The sequence below is a fragment of the Triturus cristatus genome, chromosome 10 (assembly GCF_964204655.1).
Source record: "Triturus cristatus chromosome 10, aTriCri1.1, whole genome shotgun sequence".
Classification (NCBI taxonomy): Eukaryota; Metazoa; Chordata; class Amphibia; order Caudata; family Salamandridae; genus Triturus; species Triturus cristatus.
The window spans coordinates 1,005,888,031-1,005,900,768 of NC_140593.1; the positions used below are offsets into that span (position 1 = coordinate 1,005,888,031).

Here is a 12,738-nt window from a genome sequence, read left to right on the forward strand (position 1 = left end):
TCCTCACACGAAGGCGGTTGGAAATCTGAGGTAGGATGGCTCTGCTGGGGAGTGTGATGTCAGGGCTGGCAGCTGAATGGCTGAGTTTTGGACCAAATAATGATAAGGTTTGGTTACCAAATATTATGTTTCCCTATGGGATTTTGCTAAGCAGTTTTTTCTAGTAGTGCTGTGGTCATTCTGTTACCGTGAGACTCCCACTATGATGACGGGGAAGATACAAGCATGTGAATCTATGAAAGATAATACTGGAGAACCATAGTGTACAGGTAAGTAACTCGTTTTTTATGCTTTACCAAACATTTTAAGTAAATAAATAAGTAAAAACTCACAAAATGGTAAGCATTCTGTGTTAACAATCCTTTAAAAAAGCACTTTTCACAATCAACTGGGCACCTTGCTTAGACCCAGATAGATCATGCCTCAGTGGTGGACAATGAGAGGTACGTACACCAGTCTGTTGAGTTTCTATAGGGCTTGTTAATGAAGGGGTGCCATGCATATGAATATATTTGCACTGCCAAAAAAGGCATTTCAAAATATTCTAACAGAATTTCACAGTTTTTATAACTCTCTGTGTCTATATATAATGCAATCGATGCATGGAATGGCCCTCACCTAGGTTTATAGTTTTGGTTAGTCTATTTAATCATAAACACTGCTTAATTTTTGCCGGTGGATGCATTTGTGGCCCACGGGCAATCATTTTTGGGGACCGCTCTTAGTTTTCCTCAACAGACTTTGATGCAGAGCAAGAGATAGAAAAATAAACAAGGGGAAAAGAAGGAGGAAGAGAAAGATGGAAAAACTGTGACAAAGTGAGAAAGCAAAGATTAAAAAGAACCTGCAAAGGTGAGATAAAGGGACAGGGAGTGCCTGATGGTGGATGAAAGGGGCATGGCATGCAGTCATTACTAGGCAGCATTGGCATTCAGCAGCCTCAAAATTTGATAGAGCTGGGAGCTGGCTTCTGAGCAAAATTTTGAGCCCTGGCACTGAGGCCTGATTTCGACTTTGGGGGACTGGTTACTCCATCACAAACATGACGGCTATCCTGTCTGCTGTATTTCAAGGGCATTATATCCAATGGCACTTGTAATACGGCAGACAGGATATCCGTCACGTTTGTGATGAAGTAACCCATCAGCTAAACTCAAATAATGCCCTTTGTCTTTTTCAAATTAGACACTGGTCATAACCCTTCAAGCATAGACCGAGTAGGCACTTACATGGAACATTATGATGTGCCTAATGTATGCACTTGCTGTATATGGATCTATACGTTTTAAAAGTGATTACTTAATAAGCGGAAATAGCATCATCCAGTGAAGAAATAACACAGGAGCATAATTCAGTGATTTGTTTTGGTCCCTGGATGATTTCCGAGTGAGCAGCATCATTAAAGCGTTAATAACAACGCAAGGAATGGCTCCCCTGCAGTGTACTACATTGTGCAGTTATATGTTATGAGGCATTTAGAGCTTTTCTTGGCTCCCTCGCCAGAGTTTTCATTAGTGGCTGTTAGAAATGGGAGGTTTTATGTATCTGCTATTGAAAGAGCTCTTGATCTTGTCCCCCAATTCTTAAGCACATCCTTTTCAGTCACTAGCGTTAAGTGGGCCACTTAGCTGAGTGCTGAATACATTTGAAAAACAAGCAAAACGTGGTGCATCATCCATTTTTAAAAGCAAATAGTAAACTAGACACACACTCACGCACACATTCTCTCTTTCTCACACTCACTCACTCTCTTTTTTGCATGCCATTAATTTGTCTTTATTTATAAAAATGCTTCATTAAAAAAAAAAGCAGGCAAAGGAGTGATGTACCTTAACTTATCTTCACATTAGAATCCAAGTGTGGATCTGAAGTGCGACCACAAATACCATATGTATTTTTTTATTGTATTTATTTTTTATTTATTTAGGGTCTATTTACTGCAGTTTTGCACGGTGGCTCGCATGATGCTATATGACAGTAAATAATGTCCACTATGCTGTGACGCACGAGCGGCTGCGTTAGCAAATGTACCACTAGGTGTCAGCAAGAAACCTAAAACACCAAAGGGGTAACTAGAGTCTAGCCTGGCAGTGGGAGTAATTTGTCTGAGTTATAAATCATTGACATGAAGTTTGTCTTGTTCTTTCCCTTCTTAAAAGAAGGACCTCTTCTCCAACATAATATGCATTGGATGCTCTAATTCGTATTGTAGACAAATGAATAGTTAGCTATGAGCTATTGGTTCTTTTAAGAAATTGTAGACCATGCCATGTTGATCTGTGACACACATACAGAACTTTTCAAAAGGTGCGCCTGGCACCGACGGGATTAGTGTGCCCTATTATAATGAGTAAGCTGCCCTTTAGGCACCTGTGAACTCTGGGCTATCCTGGGGGTAGTGCATTCAATGTAAAATAAGAGCAACTGCTTCCAAGCCACTCTGTGGTTGACTGTGCAGGCGGCAGACACCTGCACTTTAAAGAGGAGACAGAGATCCACCTGAAGGTGGATGCAATGAGTGACTGCACTCGTCAATACGGAGAGGACTGGGGAGGTTCATGGGACCTTATTTTCCCCTTTCAGAGGGCTGCATTCAGGCAGCAGACTAACAATGGGCCACCTTTTTGTGGCGCACTGTCATTTTGTCTCCTAAGGGCCTGTCTGCCTCTGTACTTACGTCTGTAATAGGTCACTGGAGACAGGGGCACAGTGATTTGCCTATTTAAGAGAAGTCTTAAAACTTGGCTTTTCACTCTATAATTGGGTTCAGTGTATTTGGGGTTTTCTGCTTCTACCCTTCACTGTTGGGTTTTTGAGTCTGGAGCGCCTTGATGCCGTTGAGTATTGGTTCACTTTACGAATTGCTTTTTTTCTTTTTCATTTGCATGGGACCACTCTCCCCATGCAAATGAGGTAACGCCCTATCAAGATTGTGCTAGCGCTGCATGTGCGGCAGTGCTATCAGTATTACAGAAGAAGCTGCACAAGCCGCTGAGGCCACTCCTGTAATATCATAGTGGGCCAGGGATACACAAAGAGGGAGCACACTATGCGTGATGTAGTCCCTTGCAGCAATCTGCTTGACATCGTGAGTTGATGCCTATCTTTAAAAAATGTTTTTGCATCTCATTGCATTTGAGATCAACTTCACACAATTTTCTTTCACCTTAAAAATGCAATTAATAAACAAATGTGATAAGATTTCCCTTTGTGTCGTTGGTATTTGAGGCTGGTAATAGATTGTGTTACACCATGTTATTGTGTTGCATTGTTTTGTTTGCTCTGCTTGTGCATGTCTGCAGATCTCAGTTGTATAACAGCAGTGAGGGCTCACGTAACACACGATTTGTGGTGAGTAGATGTTTATTATTCTTTTAGTGCTACTGGGTTCTGCCTGAACACCAGGAGTATGTCAGGAGTACTCCTTGCATACTCCTTTCTTACTCTTGAAATTGTGGAGTAATGCAAGAGTACTATAAAATAAATTTACAGCAAAATATTTGTGAATCTGGCACAATATTAGACAGTTCAATACAGTTCATGTAAGTTTTGCTCCAGATAATTTGACTTTCCTAAAGAAATGTATACTATTTAGATAAAACACATAAAGCTAGATACCTCATTTTGGGAAATGGGTACGGTTAAAAGATGTAGAAAAAAACAGAATACAGTACACCCCGACTACGACCTCATACATGTGCCAGAGAATGTTATCTGAAGTTTATAACGCACAGATACTCCAAGGAGTGTCCCAGCGCGAGCCCTGAGGTGCTGAGAATAAAAAGCTGCATTGTTATGTTATGTTACTGAAGTTTATAACGCGCACAGAAACTCCAAGGAGTGTCCCGGCGCGAGCCCTGAGGTGCTGAGAATAAAAAGCTGCATTGTTATGTTATGTTACCGAAGTTTATAACACGCACAGAAACTCCAAGGAGTGTCCCGGCGCGAGCCCTGAGGTGCTGAGAATAAAAACTGATTAGAACAGGAAAGTTTTGAGCTGTTTCTTAAATTGCCCCAGATCCTGAATGCTACGCAAAGAATAAGGCAGGGAGCTCCAGACTGTAGCTGCCCTAAAGGCAAGAGACCTGCCCCCCATTCTTTGAAGGCGCATTCATCTCCTCCCTTTCCCCTCAGCTGCAACAATGATCATACCTTCATGATTCCATTCCAGTTGTCACCTGTAGAGACCCTAAAGAGCGTTAGAAAGGCCATCCCAAAGTTTTCAAAAGTTGCATGTCGGCTCAGACCTTCACAGGGGTTCTCATCGTTGCACACTGCAAAAAGCAAACAGAAGAAAGAAATCACCGAGGAGAGCAGTTGTCATGAATGGATTTTCTTCACATTTTACAGCCACTACGCTTGTAATAGAGAGATTAAAGCGGATTGCCGATGGATTAGAACCACTGGAACATCAGACTCATAGAATTTTATGTCAATTAATGTCAAAAAGTATAGTTTTTTCCTATTTTACACAAAAAGCATACATGATCTGGAAATGTATCCTTAGTTTTAATTTTAGTCTTTTTGTGGCTTATTTGTACCTGAGTGCAGTTTCTGATTTCACAATTTTTTCCTGGTCAGGCACATTGCCATATACAGTTCCTAAGTCTCTAGTGTGCAGTAGTGCCAGAACCGCCCCATAGCCGATTTGTGATGTCATCTTGTATGTATAGCCCTTGGGAAACCTGAATGTCTGAATCACGCTTCTCAAATGAGTGGCTTGTCAGCCATCAGTAGATCAGCAGCTTCTTGGATGTAGCTCTCCTATGTGCAGCCCAGCCTACTAAATTAGAATCTTTTGCATGGTTGCATTTATATGGGTATAAAAAAATTTAAAAACGTGTATTTAGGACAAAAAAAGCTTGAGTGAGGAGAAAAATGGTGTGAGTTTTCGAAAAATATTTAAATTTACTTGAGTGATAAATCATGCAATTTTGTGGAGACTTCTTACTAATATTATTATCTTGGTTTCATGGGCATAGCAGCTATGGCTGTTATACATTACCCACGAGGAAACATAACACATTTCATACTGACAAAGCATATTTTTTTAAATAATGCTGGCAACCGAGACTGATGCACTGAGGTGATCACTGCTGGCAATCATGAAAATTGTGGCAACTAATGTAATCTTGCTTTATGTGGTCACTGTTCCAACTCTAATAATACTAGTAGCTCGTGGATAATTTTCTTTAAAGATAAGTAGCTCCTGTGACTGAAAAATTGGAGCCCCTGTTCTAAATCACATCCGTCAACCCGTATTTTTCTCCAGGCTGCTTATCATAAAGGGTGCAATTCTACAAATTCCATGGCATCAAAATATGGGATTTTGAAGTCACCAATAGGATTTAAATAGAAAAAAAAATCTATAGACTGGCGGTACTAAACTTTGTGCATTTTGATGTGCAGTCCCTGACAGCATTGGCTGTATGCCAGAATATCAATATCAAAAATATTGTCTGAGATAAATATTGTGGTGAAAATATTGTTTATAAAAGTATTGCTCCATCAGGTGTAGATTTCCTTTTATTAATATCGCTCCATTGGGTCCTAGATTTCCTCTAATCTGGAAATATTTTCATGAACAATATTTAGGGTACTATAGGCCTGATTTACAGTTTAGCAGAGAGGGTAATAGAGTATCCTGACTTCCAAAATCTCAGTCCAGTGCTTGATTTAGTGCTGGGCCAACCAATAGTATATCGCTGATGGAGCCTACTCAAGCTCTGTCACTGACATCTTCTGATCGCCTGATGGAGAATGGGCAGGTGGAGGTAAGGAATTGAATTTAGTGTGTGTGTGGTGGGATTTTAATGGGGTTTTTTGTCGTCCGTCACCGCCAGGTAAAAACTGTCAGTGAGGGACAGTAAAAATAAAACAATGACCCCAACACCATGGAGGAAAACTTCTATGGTGTGGTGTCAATAGTTTTACATTTTACAAACCAAACTCCTGCTTTGGGAGTTTGTTTATGAAAGATATAAAACTTTCAAAAGTTTGGTGTAAGTTTTACCCCGCAGAATTCCGCGGAATTCTGCAGGATTCCGTGGACTTCCCCCCACCCCGACTCACCGTGTGCAAACGCCGGTCACTCTGTGACTATGAGGAATAACCTCCGAAACTACATTAAACATTTCCCTTCCTTTTGACAAAACGCTTGGCTAATGGAAGAAGCTGTCGCAGACTGCATGCTCATTCCCTTCCCTTATTTAATGCCAGAAGGTCTGCGCCTCATGGTTGAGGAAACACTGGGGCTGCTTGTTGGCTGAAAATGGCCTGTCGTCAGGTGCTGGCTGTTGTGCCAGCGGCTTGAGGACCGGCTTATGCTATAACTTGCACCAGTTATAGTGCTTCCCTGGCGGCAATTCCATCCGTCCCGCACAACCAGAGGCGAGAGCACATGCCACCCTGGCCTGGTCTAACCTCAGTACCGATTATGTACTCACTCAGATTAAGGAGAAAAAATTATAAAATGGCAGGGATAATAAATTAAAATGCAGTTTCACATACAATACAATGAAGCATTTCATTGCGGGGAAAAAAGAAATCCATCTTGAAAGTTGGTGCCCACAAATATCAGGCAGACAGCAAACTTCACCCTTTGTGGTCTTGGGACATTAGTTAGGCTCCTAGTACTGAAGTCAGTTAGATGAAAGCAAAGGAATTCGGATTTTTTGTGATCCTTTCCAGGGAGACCAGAGGTAAGGCCTATGTTCGGGAGCATTCAGCCTGATTTATGAAGAGTTCTTATGTGTGGGGCATGCTGGGCTTTAACGAACAGGCATAAGGAAGTTTTCCCCCTCTTCAACAGTGTTTTGTTGTAGGGGCCTCTAGGCCTAAACGTCAGCAAGAGTATATGAGAAGGATTGATAAAAGGAGGTTCGCACCCTCCACCCCGCACTCTCCTTTTATCCAGGCAGATCCAGTCCCTGTCACTGACTCTTATCGGACTCACTCACCAGCAGGCCCCTGTCGAAGGGCTATTCCACCATATTCATGCTCTTTGCCACTCTTCTTTCCCACACGGTTAAAGTCTGTCAAGAGCTACTCTGATGGCTTGGTCTGGTGAGTGAACCTGTTGGCTCTGGTGCAGCAGCAAGAAACTGCTGGATTGGAGGCCCTTCCTTCCCACCAGAGGCAGAAGCAATAACAACAGAAAAAGGACTTTTTGGCCCTGTCTGCGGGCCCGCCCTTAACACGACTCTTGTAATGAAGCCATCTTAAAAGAGCTTGTTCATGCAAAATGAAGGTAGAAGCACCCAGTGGGCGCTAGTAAACTGAACTCCACTCTGCTGGCGGTTAGTGGAGTGTTTTTGCCGAACTCTGCACTAGTGACAAAACTCCACCAGTGTAGCGGAGTTTACCGCCCACCGCTAATGTAAGCATCCATCACCAATGACAGACCCACAACAAACTTATCAATGGCTTTGTTGAACCACCGAGATGCCAGCTGATACAAACCCATAGAGTTCATCGCCTGGTCAGCTGTGAACTCTCACTCTGGCAGGCAGAGTAAGGCCAGAGTGACAGACATAACATCCTTCGACACCCTGATTCCCTTTACTCCCTCCACCAAATTCTAAATTGAGCCCTACATTTTTGTTTTGTCAGATTGTGTTCTGCATCTGTATGCCACAATGCACATAAACCCTATTTACAAATCCATTCACCTTAAATTTGGAAAATTTGGAAAAGGTGAATAACAGTTATAACTAATGCAGAAGATAAGACAACAGCTATGTGTCCTAACTCCTACAGCATATCATACTTTTTAGTAAGGGCCATCTCTAAGGGCCGTGGACTACTTTATATTTCTTACCCTTGACAAATGAAGCAGCTGTAACAGCATTTTTGGTAATGTGAGCATTTGTGTACTGAGCTGTAAATTGAGTGCCCCAAGTAAATTTACATCAGCCGTCAAACAGGTGAAAAAACTGAACTCCTGGCACTTCCTATGAAAGCTGTTTGACAACAAACCCACCCTTAGTGCTGGTAATCTCTCTGTTGGCACACACTTGTGAAAAGTTTTATGTTGCTTTATTTAACTATCTACATTCTGTGTGTATGTCTTAGAAAGATCATCAAGTCAGTTTTATTCTGTCGTGTTAACTGATTCCTAACTACAAAAGCATAGGCAAGGCACGTCTCTTCTACCTAATGCAATGAATACTAGTCAAATACAGCAATTGCACAAGTCTAGTCCTGCCTCTCCTGATGGTACAATGAGTATCTACTATTCAGCATAGACCATCCACTCTTGGGCGGTGTTACACTGAGTGCCCTGGGGTCGCAAGGGGCACATATGCACACATTCTGTGTGGTGGAGCATTTTGGTATTAAAAGAAAGGGCCACAGAAGCTTGCACATCCATTTTGCAATGCAGATCGCATTGGTACTACATATGTGATTGTATGATCTCATGTAGACATTCATTCATTTGAAATGTGCTTGCCTCACGTAAATAAGGCATTACTTTGCTATGCACCTTCTTCATATTACAGATGTGGACACAGAAGCAAAAAGACTTTCAGGAGGCACACTGACTGTCCCACACTGACGTTACCCACAAACAGTGTGCCTCCCGATGGAACCCTTTAGAGGGGGAAAGAGGATCCCCAGAATCCACCCAGACATCCAACTGAAAGCGGGGAATTTTACTCACTGAACCCATCTGCAGCACGATCTGTACCACCACTTCAGATGTCTCCTGCACAGTGAAAGACTGTTTGGTGGCTTCAAGCTGCTGCTCTGTTTTTCATGAATGTGCTGTTTTCAATGCAGACACATATTCAAACATTTGATGTAACAAGCTGCACTCTCCCACTGTGTGCCTCACACAGACCTAAGTGTGTAGAGCGATGTAGTGTGGGACAGTGCACCATATCCATAGTAGGGCCCCTGGACTCCTTTTGTAAACAAAGAGCACTGTTTGCCTTCCTCCACAGACAATTCTATTACCCCAGTGAACAAAAAACAAAATGGAAGATAAGCAAAGGGTAACAGTCTGCTGACTGTACTGATACTGCAAGCAAACAAAGGGCCAACTTCTTCTCTTTCAGATCTCCAAACATATGTTCTGTTGGTTTCATTCAGACTTAATCCTACCATATTTTTACATTCAGTTGCACTAACCCTAAGAAAAGCGGTATTCAGATACTCTTTCTGGCCTGATTACCTTCCACATAATAAAGCAATTGCCTGAAAATGTCAAACAAATCGTATCACTTGGTGCAATTTTCATGTGCTTAATCCCGCACTTGTAAACTAACCATTGGTCCACAACAATGTGGAATAAGTGGAGAGAGACACCCAAGATATTACACAGCATAACTTTATCTTCTTCTTTTAAAACCAATTAAGAGGTATCAATATTACCAAAAGGTAAGAAAGTATATCAACAACCTAAAGAAGATACATAATCCACATATTCCATATATTCCGCATCGCAGTAAGAACAATAAATACAGATTTAAGTAAATGTCCCTTAAGCACACTGAACTTGGAAATGGATAAAACAAAATACCTCTGTTTCTTTGCCTGGCAGTCCACTTCTTGCTATACTTATAGAGGAAGACACACTTCTAAATGACAGAGATCCTGATTAAAGGGAAAGGTGTGCTATCTCCTAGTAGTATCTATCTGATTACTATTCTTCTATTACTTAGGAAGTCAGCAATGTCCATTTGCTGACTTACTGTATTCTATCAGTATACTAAAAACCACACAATTCGAGCAGATGTCAATCCTGTGTGATAGGACATGGAGGCTGATTTAGAGTTTGGCGGACAGGGTACTCCACATCCAATGTCCTGACAAGAGAGGTGCTCTCAGTAAGGACATCAGACCACCTACCCTATTCAAAACAGATGGTCTAATGTTTTTTTCCCTGTCCATTAGGTCCTGGAAAAACATGGCAATATCAGTCAGAAAAAAAGACAAATGCACCCCACACCCTGAGAGAAAACTCCAAGGGTGTGGGGATCATTAGTTTTTTGTTTTCAATGACAAACTCCCACTTTTGAAGTTATTTTCTGAAAAACAAAGAAGTTTGGTGCACAGCCCATGAATCCTCAAATGATGTACGCCTGGGATGAGTGCATGGAGTTCAGCGTAAAACCCCTGCAGCGCTACGCAAGTGGTGGAGTGCATTACATTGAGATGTTTGCGCTGATTTTTAGCAACATGTATTTGTCCCGAGCTGTAAAATCAGCGCAAATGGCACCATGTGCAGTGCAAGAGGGCGAGGCTTCTTTCTGCTGTTCGAGTAGATGTTCTACTCGAAGCGGCAGCTTCCTCAACACAAATGGAAGGTTTCTCAATGCAAGTGGTAGCGACCATCCATGACCGCCCGCGTTGAGAAATCTCGCCGGAAAGAGGTCTGGAGTAAGATTTTCCTCGCTAGCGCTCACCAACTTAATGGTGGCAGGCAAGAGCGAGAAAAAACTCCACTCCGCATATTTTTTCGGAACTCCGCGCACTACACGGGTTGCTAAGTGGGAAAAACTCCACAAACTCCACAAGTGGAGTGGAATTTCACGCCCAGGCCCAAAATTATGCTAGAATGCTCTTTTAACAACCTGAACTGTGTCTTAGTAACAAGACCACTTCTTAAACTAGCACTTTATAGCTATTTATATACATATAGGTATACCTTTTACCCGACATTGAAATATTGTACATCTAATAGCGAGATGAACAATACTAATCCAATATTTGGGCATAATTAGTTCATTATGTGTTTTTGCATTTATACAATTTTACTAAGCATGAACCAGGCAGCAAATTGTTGTTATATCACAGTGCAACAGTTTGGGTAAAGAAAGCATGGGCGGGGGGGGGGGGGGGAGTGACAGAAACAATGCATAACTTGGAGAGTAACATCAGTAGGAATAATCAACTGAAAGAATTAGCAATAGTGAACATTGGAAAAGATGCGCTAACAGTGGCGTTACAAAACTTGAGGGCCCCCTCCTGCAAAGTACATGAAGGGGGGTACTCATCCCTGGAGCACAGCATACCACTTTTTCGGAGGGCCCCCCCCCTGGAGCTCGGGCCCCCTCCGCACACCTCACTGGCAGCGGGGGCTTATGTTACGCCACAGTGCGCTAATAGTAATGGGCAGGTACATAGCAAACCATGGAACAGGTATGGGCAGATGGGCAATATAAGAGGTACACTGATAAAAAAAAAAAAAAAAAGGAAAAGGCAGCAAGAATTACAGGGAAGCTTAATAGATTTGCAGGGGGTGAAGTAGAAATTACATAAAGGAAGGAAACAAACATATGTATACTATCAAAGAGGCATTGAAGGGAAGAGATTATTCATCGTAAGGGGCTTCATGGCGAGATGATTGTCACCATTTGCAGATATCCATATCACCCATTCAACAAGTGTTCCTGACTTTACAACAAATGTGGCATCAGTTTTCAGATACAACTTAACGATCTCTCATTGGACAGAATAAGCATTTCTTTAAAATGCGCCATGGAAATATTGGCATAAGAAGCAATAGATGTCAGACCATATGATTCTACTCATATTGTACAAAAACAAGCTATTAAAGCTGTTCTTGGGCTCCATTGGATAAGTAGTTAAACAATTGTCTATTAACTCTCTTATCAGTGACTACCACTGACCTGCCTCAATCTCTTCTTCATGTGGAATGCTTCTATACAAGCTGTTGAGAAGTAGACTCCATACTCTTAATCCTGGCATGTGCAGTTTTAACTTTTTTTATAAAGGAAACACCCTGTAACTTTATTATGAAAACAAAGTGAGGTATCAATTACTGTAAATAGCTACCAAGTAAATGAGAATGGTTTCCAAGAAGGAAGGACACAATTCCAAGGGTTATTAGACATCTGAGAGTCTTGTGTGTATAATCAGCTGTGTGCAAAACAGCTGTATTACATGGCATTATTAAGTAAAAGGGTTCTCAGGTGCTCATCAAGCCTATTACTTTGAAGTGTATTTATCAAATATTTGATCTTATTATTTCTAATATGGGAAGAATGATTCCTATTAATTTGGATACGTTTTGGGATAATTGAAACAGATCTAATAGTTGCATTTATAGGAGTAACTGCACAGCCTTTGTCAACAGGCAAATGGTCAGGATTTACTTCTGCAAAATATAAATATGACTTAGTGGTCACTTTTGTGAAATTTGTGTGGTGATTACTCCTCGAAAAAGGTTATTGTTGTAAGCTAACTTCCACTAAGGCTCTCTGCACATAAAGGCTCGAAATATAGTTATAACAAGGAAGCAATAGTTGACTCTCTGCTTTTAAAACTCTCTCAGGCTTCACTACAATATCACAAACTAACAAAAACGTTTTTATTTTTATTTAACAATAACATGTTAAAACCATTAACACTACAAAAGATATCCCTTTTCTTTCATGTTTTGTAAAACTGATGCATATTAAATTTTGCATGTAATCTTGTTTATGAAGCACAAACCTAGCTCGCTAGGTATAAGTGCTATGTGACAATCAGGGCGGAAGAAGGTGGTAATAGATAGTCTACTTTGGTTGGAGATTAAGACCTTTTAATTGTATGATTTCATTACATTTCACCCATTTACTTCTGCCTTACAAAGCAAGCATACTTACAATTTTAGGGAGATTAGATCATTTGCTTACAATAATACAATTATCAGTCAAGTGTCAGACACAGAACTTCAACCCATGTCCGCTGGTGCCCAAGGAAGCGAATTTCCCTCTAAACCTTATCTCC

General features: G+C 41.3%; 1 protein-coding gene across 1 annotated transcript in view; it reads right to left on the reverse strand.

Moving 5' to 3' along the window:
• Window positions 1-12,738, reverse strand: part of CACNA1H (calcium voltage-gated channel subunit alpha1 H) — a 1,553,446-nt gene that overhangs the window by 57,199 nt on the left and 1,483,509 nt on the right. Inside the window, exon 31 of the mRNA XM_085629001.1 lies at window positions 4,153-4,274. Coding sequence (XP_085485127.1) covers window positions 4,153-4,274 — 122 coding nt within the window. The remainder of the gene's footprint in view (window positions 1-4,152; window positions 4,275-12,738) is intronic.